Source organism: Excalfactoria chinensis, chromosome 1 (genome assembly GCF_039878825.1).
Source record: "Excalfactoria chinensis isolate bCotChi1 chromosome 1, bCotChi1.hap2, whole genome shotgun sequence".
In the NCBI taxonomy this organism is placed as follows: Eukaryota; Metazoa; Chordata; class Aves; order Galliformes; family Phasianidae; genus Excalfactoria; species Excalfactoria chinensis.
This window is the reverse complement of record NC_092825.1, coordinates 158,194,486-158,208,541: the sequence shown is the minus strand read 5'-3', so window position 1 is coordinate 158,208,541 and position 14,056 is coordinate 158,194,486. Positions and strand designations below refer to the sequence as shown.

The window sequence follows — 14,056 nt, the reverse complement described above, 5'->3', positions numbered from 1 at the left end:
TCATAGAATCATAGAATGGCTCAGGTTGGAAGGGACCTCAAGGATCATGAAGCTCCAACCTCCCCACCACAGGCAGGATCACCAGCCTCCATGTTTAATACTAGACCAGGCTGCTCAGAGCCCCATCCAAGCTGGCTTTGAACACCTCCAGGTATGGGACATCCACAGCCTCTCTAGACAGCCTGTGCCAGTGCCTCACCACTCTCATAGTAAAGAACTTACTCCCTGATATTCAGTCTGTACCCAGCTGTGTGAATCCAGTATAAGCTGCTTGTCCATGCATGTGCCTTGGAGCATCTGGGCTTTGCTAGTGACCCTGACTTCCCTGTGATATACCACAGGGCTCCTCAAAACAGTGTGTGCAGGTATGTATCTGTGCACCTTGTAACTGTTCCATCTTAATACTGCGCAGCAGATGCTTCTCTGAGAGGAGGATGGATTCTGCACTTGGCATTATTTCTATGCTTAATTCTGGACTGCTCACCCAGATTTCAAAGATCTGAATGGGGAGAAGAAGCCTGGAGGGTACGTGGGCCTCAGATTCCAGGGAGTGCTGGCTGTCAGGAGTTGTGGTGTTGAGCCCTCAGCCAGTGCCCAGCATAGCAGTGTCACAGAATCACACAGAATCACACAGAATCACAGAATGACCCGGGTTGGAAGGGACCTCAAGGATCATGTAGTTCCAACCCCCCTGCCTAGCAGGGCCACCAAACATACGTCTTTACTAGATCAGGTTGCCCAGAGCCCCATCCAACCTGTTCTTGAACACCTTGGTTCATACAGGAAATGTCTGCTATTCGTTTGGATCGTGCCAGTAGAACAAGCTGCTCTTTCATCTTTGCAAGCCAAGCTTCAGGAATTTCTGCACCTCCGTCAGGCAAAACCAGATGCATCCTGCAGCCTCATCGCTTTGCCAGTGATGAAAATATCTCTGTTAATCTAATAATTAAAATCAAGTACGCAAACGAAGAGGAATTAATGATGCTGATTAAAACAAGAGGAACCTACCGCCATCCAGTAAGATGGTGACTTCTTCATGCTCATGCACTTTAAGGAGGGGTTGCACGTAGTTGTTAGGGATTGGAGCTGGGAGCTCTGACTGTCCAGGCTTATGGAGCTGAGCTTGCTGTATTCCACGCTCTGTTTTGCAGCCCAGGAATGAGCTGCTGTGTTTGACCTCAGAAGAGTGTGCCTTCCTGTGAAGCTGTCCTTATGCTGGGCTTGTGTCTCTGCTGAAAGCAGCAGAGGGTCAATATTGCTGTGAGTGAGAATATCTTTCTTCAGCCACAGTAAAAACGTGGTGTTGCTTTAGAAACAGAAAGGCAGATCTGAGATTCATTCTCCTTTGAAAGCTTGCACGCGCATGCACGTGTGCACATACACAGTGACAAGTGCATGAGAAACTATTGAGGCATCGGTGCAGTGCTCCGAATCTCTGATGTTGACTCACACAAATTGACGTGTTTAATTGCAGGCATCCAGAGGTGTCCTACTTATTAAGATGCCAAGATGAGATTTCCTGTGGCTTGGGAAAAGAGATGGATATGCCTTTCAGAAGGGACATGGCAAGTGAAACAGCTGGGCTAATGATAAACATTTGCCAGGTGCTTCAGTTCTTTTGAGATGATATTTATATGACTCCGGTACAGATAACAACTTGCACAAACAAACCCAATATAAATGAGCAGGGAACAGATAGGAGCGTGCCAGTTCTCTACAGCAGCACGCTGGAGACTGGGCATGTCTGATGTGTCCTGTCAGAGGGTCTGGCTTGGACTTCTCCCCATCCCATAACAGAGATTACCTGTTTTTCTTATGATGTGATTCCTGTGTGACAGATTGGTCCCACATTGCAGTGATGAGGAAGGCAAGATCTCCATTTTGTTTTCCTGTTTAGAACTAAATGCAGTATTCCTAGAGCCCCCGCTACATCTACACATGGAGACAGATGTCTGCTCTCACACACATGCACTTTATGAAGCAAGAAAGGTCTGAAAAGAAGGAAATGAAAAGGAAATTGAGTCTGGCTGTTACCAGCTCCTGAGAAGAGCTGTTTTTTTTCTCTCACTACCAGCTGCAAAATGAACTGCAGACCAAATCAATTAGTGACAAGAAAATACCTATAGAGGGAAAAGGAAGGAAGGAAGGAAGGAAGGAAGGAAGGAAGGAAGGAAGGAAGGAAGGAAGGAAGGAAGGAAGGAAGGAAGGAAGGAAGGAAGGAAGGAAGGAAGGAAGGAAGGAAGGAAGGAAGGAAGGAAGGAAGGAAGGAAGGAAGGAAGGAAGGAAGGGAGGAAGGGAGGAAGGGAGGAAGGGAGGGAGGGAGGGAGGGAGGGAGGGAGGAAGGAAGGAAGGAAGGAAGGCTATAGAAGGCTTCTGTTTCCTTGGGCTGCTTCCTAGAGCACTGGAGTACTGAAACAGGATGCCCAGAGAGGTTGTGGAGTCTCCTTCTCTGGAGATATTCACAACCCACCTGGATGTTTTCTTGTGCAACCTATTGTAGGGAACCTGCTTCAGAAGGTGGTTGGATGAGGTGATTCCGAGTCCCTTCCAGCCCCTATGATTCTGCTCTTCTGCATTTCCTGTGCCTTTCCCAGGCTTGGCTGGTTTCAGACATCTCCACCCTCCCCAGCTTCCTCCCCGCTCCCAAGCTCTGCAGGAGGCATCTCCCTTCATGCCCAGCAGCACAGAAAGCAGCAAATGCTACTCTGTTCAGCACTGGCCCCTTCTGCAGCTCTCTTTCACTTCTCATCAGAATAGGGAGAAAATACAATGAAAGAAGCTCATGGCTTGAGATAAGGACAGGAAGATCATTTGCCAGTCACTATCACAGGCAGAACAGACTCAACGTAGGGAGATAAATGTAATTTAGTGCCTATTGCTAATGTGGACGTGGAGGTGGGCAAAGAGCTGAATGTCAAGGAGGGAGGGAAAGCACGAAGAACTGAAAGGTGAAGACAGGGAAGATGGTGTTAGAATGCAGGAGTTTAAAGAAGTGTGAGGACAGTGCTCTCAGCTTTATGGTCTGGTTTTGGGGTGATGCTGTGTGAAGCCAGGGTTTGGATTCAGTGATTCTTATGGATCCCTTCCAACCTGGGGTATTCTATGATTCTAAAACATACGTACAGGGCTGTCCTCTGGCAATGCGTTGAGGTTTGAGGGTTGCTCCAAGCGATGGCTGCAGGGCAGGAAGAGTTGACTCACAGCTGGTCCCCCACTAGGGGGCGCTCCTAGAGTGGCGTCTGCCTGGGGAGCCCCCCTCACCACGACGTGGGAAGAAACACCCAGCTTTGCTTTAGGGTTTTTCTCTTAAAAACAAACAAACAAACAAAAAAACGATCTGGTTTTGCACAATCCAGGAGGAGGGACATGGTTAGTGGGCACTGTAGTGATGGCTTGATGCTATCAGGATGCTGAGCCCAAATCAGAATTAACTGATATACAACAGCTGCCCGTGAGCCTGTGGTAATAGTGGAAATGCTATGCTTTGCCCCATGATCAAATGCTTTAGGATCTACTGGTACCAAGTGCCCAGGAGGCTTAATTTCATCTCTGCCCCCATCCTCTTACAGTCCATATTGGTGTAGCCATAACAGATGCTGTGCTGAGCCACCAGTTCACTCCTGAGCTCCAGGGAATCCTCACAATAGCCTGTGCACAGTGGCACATAATAACAGGACACCAGACTGTAAGTTGTTCCCTAAGGCACTGGAAGCGTATCTGCAGGCAGCCATTTCAACAGACAAGTGGCTTCTTTTGGTTGAAGCGAAGCCTGTTGCCAAAGCAAATCCAAGGTGCTGAGCCAGGAACGTCAGGGCTTGTTCACATCAGGCTGACCTCACCAAACATCGGGGCGACGTCCGATCACTCCAGCTAATTCAGAGCAGTTTTGGTTATACCTGCTCCCTGTTTAACCTGCTCTTTTCCCTCATATTTTATATAGTCTTTGTAGAACCACAGACGTATCCTCAGTTGGTTTTTGTTTGTTTGTTTCCTGTGGGAACAAGGCAGCAACAGCACCAAATCTGATTTTAAAGGGGTGGCTGTAGGGACAAAACACGTCCCTGCACCTCTCTGTTCTTCTGGGCCAGCTGCAGGCCGCTTTTGCAGACAGCGTCATTTTAGCCACATCTTGAGCCGCTTTGAAGGACTTTGTTCCCCAAATCAATTGCTGTGAGTGTGCAAAACCTCCATAGAACACAGGGATAGTGCTCAGGATTGCAAACCCCTTTGTTATATGCAGATGCTGCTGGTATAATGCCCCAGCCCCAGGGCAGTTCGTGGGCCACGCTGGGTTTCTCTGCAGGGTTTGTGCTGTGTCCCTGTGCTCCTCACAGCATCCTGCACTCTCCCTCTTTTCCAGGGGGTTGGGTGCTGCCCGTCGTGGTTCTGCCAACCGCTTTTTGGAGCAGCACTTGTTTGTTTGGGGAATGGGCATTTCTAGGCTGTAATTCCTTGCGGAAGATGTGCTTGGAACTATTTCTTTTTGCCTGGTTTATATGACTTCCAAAGAAGACTTGAGAAAGGAATGTAGGGTTTGCTTGTCTTTTTGTCATGGACGAGAATGAAATACAGAATGTCCACATGGACCAGAAGGAGCTTTAATTAAAGCTGGGCACCTCACGCCTATGCCTTTGCTTTGGTGAGCAATGTCCATAAATCCCTAAGGGAGGGTGCCAGAGGCTGGAACCAGGCTCTGCCAGCAGTGCCCGGTGCCAGGACCAGAGGCCATGGGCACAAACTGAAGCCCAGGCAGTTCTCTCTGAACACCATCAGCCCTTCTGTGCTGTGCAGTGACGGAGCACTGGCACAGGCTGCCCAGGGGCTGTGGAATCTCCTCCTTGGGGATCTCCCAGAGTCGCCTGGATGTGGCCCTGGGCACCCTGCTCTGGGTGTCCCTGCTGGGGCGGTCATGCTCTGCTTCTTTGATTAACACAGGGAGATCAAACTGATTAAATAACAGAGAAATACTGGTACTTACTGTTGGTTTTCCACAACATTTATTTTAGGACAGAAATTCAATTTTTTCCGGATAGATTTCAAATAGCTGTTGTCCAATTTGGATAAGCTACGATGGATTTTATTTTAGAGTCATGTGAAGAGAAACAGTGGCTGCAAATGCAAATGAAGTTACGTGAAACCAAGGGAATATCATATCCTGAATTTACTGTGGGCTTCTATGAGCAGCCTGCAGCTACATGATGAGCACAGAAACTGGATAGTTGGAAAGGAAGATGGAAGCTGGAGAGTGACTTTCTAGTCCCTGGTTTAATGCCTGTATGGGTACAGCTAACTACGGTCTGCACTGTGTGAGATCACTCATCACTTCTCTGCCTCTTTTCCTAATAGCCAAATGACTTGCAAAGCATTCCTTTTAAAGACAGCCAAGCTGCACCTGTGCGCTGCTGTGGGAGTGAATAACCCAGCATTGCTGTTTGTTTGCAGGCCTTCTGCTTACTCAGCCTGGTGCTGACTGCCACATACAGCCATTCCGGGCCTGGTAACTCTAAGGAAACTTGCCAACTTGATTTATTCTTGAAGGATATGTCCTAATGGGGATGGAGCATTAATTAAAAGGCATTACGAGCTCACAAATGTGGTTTGCTGCATGTGTTGTTGTACTGCTCCCACAAGGGTATTTATCACAGGGACACAAACGGTTTGGCCAGCACACCAGACCCCCTCCTCGCAGCCTGCTGCAGGAAGCAGGAGGATGCCAAGAGCAGGGAGGTGCCACACAGCCCAGCAGTGAGCAGTGGGGCCGGTGCAGCTCCGCAGGCAGAGGAAAGAGAAGAGGTATCACCAGCAGACCTCAGGCATGCAAGATACAGCTGCGTGGCCACACAGCTGTGCGACAAAGTCTTCCTTTCTTCCTCCTGCCTCTGCAATGTGCCAGCTGTCCTGTCATTTTGATGTGTTTTACTGAAGGGCACCACCTAGCAAAAGCAAACCAACCCAGCCCCAAAGCTGATGTGAGGAGAATGCTCCACGTGTGTGCCAGGAGCCGGGGAGCTTTCTGTCTTCAGGTAATTTCATTTGGTGACTTAAGAGTCAAGTAATGAGTTTGGTCCTACTTTTAAGGCTGGAGAAGGCCTGGGTTCAGCTCTACTGCGCTGAGATCCCTAAGCGGGATTTTGAACAGTCTTTGCATTGCAGGTAGGACAGATGGTAACTTCAGTACGTGTGTTTAAGTGCAGTCTCACTTCATTGATTTTTGTTTCAGGCTTATCTCACTACAGCCAGGAGGAAAGCGGGAAAGATGCAGAGGTAAAATGTACTGACTGTCCAGGCACTGTAACTCCCTGTAGCCCTCCCTGCTTAACAAACACTTGTGCCTAAGTTGCTAAGCTTGAGTTTGTATTGTAGACCTTTGGAGCAAGGCTAGCATGTTGTTTTATGGCTTGCAATGCAGCTGTAGGTGCTGGCATAGCTGGCATGCTGGGCATGCAGCTTGGCCAGGGGAGCTTGGCTACTTCAACACGTCGTACCATAAGAATATAACATGACAGCACTGTGGAAGAGACTGAGAAGCCATACCTCCATCACAGCGTTAGAGAGGCCTGATGACAACATGAGATCTCAGACTCACCGACAAACGGTGACTGAACACCTCAGGGAGCTGCCTGAGCACAGAAGGCTGACAGCTGGCGTGTGCTCACCATGAGGATTGTTGGGATGCCGCTGGGTCCCACAGTGGTGGCATCCCTTCTTCTCTCTACAGCACATGTAACATGAGGCGTATCATTATAACATCATCATGAGTGGAGTCCCACAGCGGACTGTCCTGGAACTGGTATTCTGTAACACCTTTATCAGTGACAGAGGCAGTGGGATTGAGTGCACCTTCAGCAGGTTTGTTGATGACACCAAGCTGTGCGGTGCAGTTGACATGACAGAAGGAAGGGATGTCATCCAGAGGGATGAGTACAGGCTTGAAAAGTGGGCCCACAGGAACCGAATGAGGTTCGACAAGGCCAAGTGCAACATGTTTGCACTTTGGTCAAGGAAATCCCAGATATGTGTACAGACTGGGAGTAAGAACTCACTGAGGGCAATCCTGCCAAGAAGGACTTGTGGGTCCTGGTGGACAAAAAGCTGAACGTGAACCAGTGGTGTGTGTTTGCAGCCCAGAAGGCCAACAGTACCCTGGGCTGCATCAACAGAGGGGTGGCAGTAGGGAAAGGGAGGGGACTGTCCACTGCTCTGCCCTCATGAGGCCCCATCTGCAGTACTGCAACCAGACATGGGGACCCCAACACTGGAGGGATGCAGAGCTGCTGGAGCTGGTCCAGAGGAAGGCCACGAAGATTCAAAGAGGGCTGGAGCACCTCTCCTATGAAGAAAGGTTGAGGGAATTGGACTTGTTTAGCTTGGAGAAGACTCTGGGGAGACCTCATTGCAGCCTTCCGTACTTGAAGGGAATGAAGCACTCAAGGCCAGGTTGGATGGGGCCCTGGGCAGCCTGAGCTGCTGGGTGGCGCTGCCCATGGCACAGGGTTGGAGTCAGATGGTTTCTAAGCTTCCTTCCAATCCAATCCAAGCCATTCTGCAATTCTATGATTTCTTATAGAGCACCCAAAATCGCCAGGCATACATAATTCGAATAAAATTGTTAACCAGCCATTTGTTGACGTTTCCTCTTAATTTACCCCAAGGGAATCTCAAACCTCACGACCTCTGTACCGGGGTAGCCCGCTGTTGGGTGGTTACACACTAATGCTAACCAAACATCTGCCAAGAGGATGTAAGCAGCGATATCTAAATTGGTTGCCAGTAATTAAGAGATGTGTTTAAGGGCACGGGGCAGATCAGCAGGGCTGAGTGCAGAGGATAAGCTTTCCAAGGGGAAGAATCAGGTAACTTTGTCCTGGAAACTCCCATTCATGGTTGCAAGACTGGTTAACAAAAACACGTGTCCCCTTCTTCCAAAGGTGCTGATGGCGGTGGGCAATTCCTTGTGTGTCCATCTCCTGATGAGAAAACTCCTTTAAAACAGCACGGGCTCTCTGCCAGTCACTCCTTGCTTTGCAGTCCCTGATGTTAAGATGTTTAGAGAGCACCAGGAATCGTAGAGAACAAACGTGGCCAAACAGCACAAAATAAACCAAACCCGGTTTGGTTTTACCAGTAACACCTTCCAGCTTTTTCCTTTAGTCTTGGCTTTCACATCACTCCCATTATTTTGTGGTCCCTGCTTGCTCCGTTGTCAAAAACCCAAGTATTTCAGCACACAAGGAGTCATACACTACCAAAGCCCTGGCAGATGTCCACCCTTCTGTGACTCTTTACAGGAGGAAGTGCCCTTCCTTGCACGGGATGCCTCGTGAAGCCCATTGCTGGGGCACAACCTCAGAGCCGCCCATTTACCCATGTCTTACACCACTGCTGGTCTCTGTGTAGGCCCTGGACAATTTTGATCCCACCAGAGCTCTTCTCACGCGCCGGCATGGCAGCAGTAGCTTGCAGGCTGCTGCCCGGTACCTCTGTGAGACGAGGTTGTAGAGGATGGGATTGATGGAGGCACTCAGGTAGAACAGCTGGAGGGCAAAGATGTTGAAGTATTGGGAGAGCAGCATCGTTCTGGTGTCCCGGGTGCTTATAAATATGATCCTGCCAATGTGGAAAGGCAACCAGCAAATTACAAAGGCCAGGATCACCACAGCTACAAGACAAAATAATACAAGCCGTAGTTAAGGAGTGGGTTAATCCGACAGTCATCTTGTATTCTCAATTTCATAGAATCACTGAATGATTTGATTTGGAAGGGATCATTGATTTGGCCATCTGGTCCAATTGCCCTGCAATGAACAGGGACACCTACAGCACAGAGCCCCATCCAGCCTGACCTTTGGTGTCTGCAGGGATGGGGCATCCACCACCTGTTTGGGCAACCTGTGCCACCCGTATCAGGAAAAACTTCTTCCTCTTAACCAGTCTAAATGTCCCCTCTTTTAGCTTGAAACCATTTTCCCTTGCCCAGTCACAATGAACTCTGCTATAGAGTCTGTACCCTCCCTTGTTGCAGCCCCCCTGTAGATGCTGAGAGGCAGCCCTCAGCTCTCCCCGGAGCCTTCTCTTCCACACAGTTCCATCCGGTGTTGCAGACGGTACAAACGATGTACAGAAATAAGTGGCATCCAATTACTGACAATGGGAGACACTGAGTGCAGTCGTCAGCCTTCAGCGATGGACAAAAAACTCAGCCCACCTCCAACAGCTGAGTTTGCTGAGAAGAAGCCTGACAGAAGCACAACATATTTATACAACGGGACCATAGCAAGGATTCCCCCCGGGGATGCCTGCGGTGCCACACAGATGATATGGAAAGCACAGCTGGAATTAGGAGACGTATCTCTGTGGGGACGCAGAGCTGCTGCTTACAGCGCTGCTCCTACATGCATCTCCGCTCTCAAAGCAAGACTGCGGGGCAGAGCCAGTTTTAGCACAGCACCTTTACCACATACAAACATTCTTACAGCATCTGAAGCAGATGTGGGACAGCCAAGTGTGTGGTTTAAAGGGTCACCTGTGGGGTGACTGTAAAATCAATCACCGTATTCCCAAGGGTAATCATTCTTGCTTATAAATGCATGCAAGTGAAGCGGGTCATCATTCGCGGAGGATCCCTCGTGTTTCTCAGAGCTTAGCAAAAGAAATAAAGCCAAAGCAAGTTTGCGTCTGGAATACATCACATGCAGAACTCTGTCAGCAACTTGGAGGTAAGCAAGAATCATCACACAGAAACATACGGATACGCAGAGATATGCGGATATGTGGAAATAGATAGAGAAATAAACGGCACTGAGGGGCTGTGGACGCCCTGTTCCTGCAGACACCCAAGGTCAGGCTGGATGGGGCTCTGAGCACCTGATGGAGCTGTAGGTGTCCCCGTGCATTGCAGAGCAGCTGGACCAGACGGCCTTTAGGGGTCTCTTCCAACTCAAAGGATTCTGCGATTCTATCAAGGTCAGAAAAAGAGCTTTGTCTGAGCTATAGAGTGAACCCCACAGGGAGTGCTGGCTCACACGGCTGTGTGCGAGCTGCGACGCTCCGTGCTACCCCATACCGGCACAGGACCCTGAGGCTGCTGAGGGGCGCAAGCCGTGGGGCCGGGGGACTCACCCAGGATGCGGACGGTGTGCCGGTGTCCCCGCTCCCGCAGGGCCGCGCCCGGACCCCGCAGACGACCCCTGCTGCGCCACAGCTCGCGCCCGATGAAGCCGTAGAGGACGCTGAGGCAGACGACGGGCAGCACGAAGTAGGAGGTGGTGACCCAGAACATGATGCCCAGCAGACCGGACTCCAGAGCCCGCGGGGTGGGTTTGCACTCGCGGCTGAAGTCGGTGAAGTTGTCGGGCTGCTCCACGTCCACCAGGAAGAAGAAGGGCGCCGCGGAGAGGAGGGCGAAGGCCCAGAGGGCGCCGATGACGGCCCTGACGCGGCGCCGGGTGACCAGCACCTTGGCCCGCAGCGGGAAGCAGACGGCGAGGTAGCGCTCCACCGTGAGGGCGGTGATGTGCAGGATGGTGCAGTAGGTGCAGCCCTCGCTCAGGTAGTGCGAGAGGCGGCACAGCAGCTGCCCGAAGATCCAGGGCCGGGAGCGCCACAGGCGGTACAGGTCGAGGGGCAGCCCCAGCAGGATGAGCAGGTCGGACACGGCCATGCTGCCCAGGTATAGATCCGTGGTGCTCCGGGCGTCGCGGTGCCCGCAGGTGACCAGCACGGTCAGCACGTTGCCCACCACGCCGACGGCGAACAGCCCCAGGCACACGGCCGTCACCGGCACGAGCGCCCGCAGCGGCAGCGCCGAGCACAGCCACTCGTCGCACGGCAGCGCGGCCCAGGGCTCGGCCCGGCTGCCGTTCCCCCACATGGCGCCGGGTCGCGGCGGCCGAACGGTACCGCCGTCGCGCTCCCTCGGTACCGCCCGGCCCCGCGCCCCGAGCTCGGCCCGCCCCGCCCCGCCCCGCCCGAGCGGTGGAGCGGAGACTGCCGCGGCCGGAGGGCGGAGGAACAGAAGGGACGAAGGACGAAAAAGGAGGATGCTTTTATTGTCCACAGATCCGAAAGATACTTTGCTACATCGTTTATGCATTTTCTATGAGACTATACAGGTTTCATCTTCATGAAGTCCGACGTTGTACAGTTGCAAAGTGATATGTTCGGTAGTGTAACTATAACGCTTTAAAAACTTTAAGGTTATTATTTTTTTTCCTTTTTTTCTTTCTTTTTTTTTTCTTTTTTTTTTTTGGAATGTACAGAATATGAGGTAAAATTAAGATTACATTAAAAACCGTCTTCAATGCAGTCATACGCACTGAGGCTCGAATGGCAAATACACTATTAAATGACTATCAAAAATAGGAGCTCATTTGGGTTTTACTATGAAAAACAGAAGTCACCGCAGCTTCACCGTAGTAACAAATCTTTACCATTTGAGACATTCGACCGTAAGAAATCTCTGGGCTGTTCCACTCAACGTGGTGCCGAACGTGGCACCGGGGGGGGGGGAGGGCTCTACAAAACACCTGTTGTCACCGCGCTCGGGGGAGGAATCGGCCTGGCCGTCAACATGACAGGTGGGAAATAAAACGTAAACGTACAGTACATCTCAAAGCCAGGCCGTCCCGCTCACTGGGAGGCCGAGCTCTTGGCCATCGCTCATGAAACGCAGCAACAGTTTAGTACAGCACAGCTCATGGGACGTATGAACAAGTACGATACATGCCCGCTCTAAGGTACGAGAAAGTCTTCAGAGATCTTCAAAGCACGAGACAGAGGTTCCTTTTTTATTATCATTAAGACTGACAGAAGTGTTTAATACCATTAAAAATGCTAAACTGAACGCAACTAGGAGCCATTAATGATCCACTATCTTGTAACTCAAATAAATTAAAAGGAGCTAATTACAAAGTGTCTAACAAAGAACGTTAAGTGTGATGAGACAAAGAGTTTCCAAAGATAGGCTCACTACAAGCTCTGTGTCACTGGCAATCATCGACATCCAGCGAGATGTTCCATGGGATACTCGATAGAATTCAGTCTGCTCATCCAAGAACTCACGAAGGCAAGCTCACAAAACATCGATGAGTTATGCGACCGCAAAGTGCTCTAATGCGACACTGACTACATGCAATTAACCATTTGGTACAGCATCCAAAAAGAGACGTTACATTAAACATTAGGATCTCGAGAAAAAAAATAAGAAGAGCAGCTTTAAGTTTTCCGGTGCAAATTACTACACTTCGTCTTCTGATTTGGTGCCCCAAAGGAAGAAAGAAAAGGAAAAGCAAAACGAAAGGCAGCGCTGGATTCTGGTGGATATGGCAAGTGAACGTCGGGGTAACAGCAAAGGATCGGAAATGAATTTTACCTCGGGGATCTACAAACTGGCCAAACCGGAGGGCACAGACACCTGGATAAGCTGCAGCCGATCAAAAGGTTTGAACTCCAGAGCCAGCTTTCAATTTAAGTGACAGACCTACAACGTTCTCTCTCGCTCTCCCTTCTAGATTCCTAAGAAGAGGCAACTTTATGAGTAAACATCGAATCCCGGGGGGAAGATAAACCACCTGTGCCATCCCCTCGCAGTCCTTCCAAGACATCTACTTGCAGTGAAGAACTCCACATTTATCAGGTAAGAAGCTTCCTTCGTGCACACCCTCCCATCCAGTTTATTATTTGCTGCCTGAGAAAAGCCCCTTCCATTTCATAAATCCTGCCTTCCAAACATTTAAGACAAATGAGGAGGTAGAAATACAGCGCTAAATTGCTTTCACAGCATCAGATTAATATTGTGTACAGCACAAGTTTGTTAAGAGTAAGTTTGAAATGCGTTCTACACATTCTTCCCTGTTATGGTAGTAACCCTTCAAAGTGGGGGCCGGGAAACCATTTCTACACTGGTGTTTACTGGTCAAACCCTTTGCGTTAAACACTACTTGCCCCATATGAAGTTTGTACTGCAAGGTGGCATCTTAAAAAAAAGATGGTATTTCTGTGGCTTGCATTCTAATAACGTGTGTCAGCCTACAGCTACCAGTAAGCATTTTAAAGTGGCTGAAAGGGTTCGCATCAGTCCCAATGTCGGTGCTAAATGCCTGTTTTTGTAAAAGCAAGAGAACAGAATCGTTTGTGTTTTTTTAAGATTATGAGAAAGTAAAATGTAATGGGCGGCGCTCTAAAAGAAATCCGTTTTCTTCACTTTATTACAAAGTACTGAATGATAACAGCAATCAGAATGGAAAAGATAGCAAAAAGTGCAAGAATGACAGCAGCACACACTTGGTCGCTCTGTGACCATTGTGTCCTTGTGGTTTGCACAGTGTCCTTGTTGGTGCTTGTCGGCGGTTCAGTCCTCTGAGAGATGAATAGCACTGGTGAGCTGTAGGGGCCTATCAGGTCCTGGTGACCCGACGTCTCTTGGCACTGGCGAATGGCACATGCACGAAAACGATATTCACAGTTCAGCTGGAGGCCTGTGTATCGGAATGACCAGTCCGGACCCTTGTAAATCTGTCAGAGAAAAGGATACATCAAGTGAAAACGCCACGCGTACGTATATGGACCTCAACACGCCTTTCTTTATGAAGGCGGGATGAGAGCTGAGGTTGTTCAGCCTGGAATAGGCCTGAGGGAGACCTAGGAGTAGCCTTTCAGTATTTAAATGGGGGCTGTAAGAAAGAAGGGGACAGACACTTTAGCAGGGTCTGCTGTGACAGGACAAGGGAAAACGGTTTCAAACTAGAACAGCAGAGATCTAGACTGGTTCAAGGAAGGGGTTTCTTACAATCAGGGTGGTGAGGCAGTGGCACGGGCTGCCCAGACAGGTGGTGGATGCCCCCATCCCTGGTGATATTCCAGGTGAGACTGGACGGGGCTGTGAGCACCTGATGGAGCTGTAGGTGTCCCTGTTCATTGCAGGGGAGTTGGACCAGATGACCTTTAAGGGTCCCTTCCAACTCGAGTGATTCTAAGGCTCTGGGGAGACCTCACTGCAGCCTTCCAGTACACAAAGGGAGCCTACAGGAAAACTGAGGAGGCAGTCTTTATCAGGAAG

At 49.9% G+C, this 14,056-nt stretch overlaps 2 protein-coding genes across 6 annotated transcripts in view; both read right to left on the bottom strand.

Annotated features, from left to right (window-relative positions):
* Positions 1-8,360: 8,360 nt before the first annotated feature.
* Positions 8,361-10,870, bottom strand: MLNR (motilin receptor). Its single transcript, XM_072355301.1, has 2 exons — positions 10,120-10,870; positions 8,361-8,659 (listed from the first exon to the last, which is right to left on the bottom strand). Exons 1-2 carry the CDS (start codon positions 10,868-10,870, stop codon positions 8,361-8,363), a joined length of 1,050 nt encoding a protein of 349 aa, XP_072211402.1.
* Positions 10,871-11,025: 155 nt separating this feature from the next.
* Positions 11,026-14,056, bottom strand: part of FNDC3A (fibronectin type III domain containing 3A) — a 108,886-nt gene continuing 105,855 nt past the window's right edge. For all 5 annotated transcript variants that reach the window (XM_072359797.1, XM_072359805.1, XM_072359832.1 and 2 more), the window contains one exon: positions 11,026-13,512. In XM_072359797.1, the coding sequence (XP_072215898.1) occupies positions 13,198-13,512 (315 nt within the window). In that variant the 3' untranslated portion in view covers positions 11,026-13,197. The remainder of the gene's footprint in view (positions 13,513-14,056) is intronic.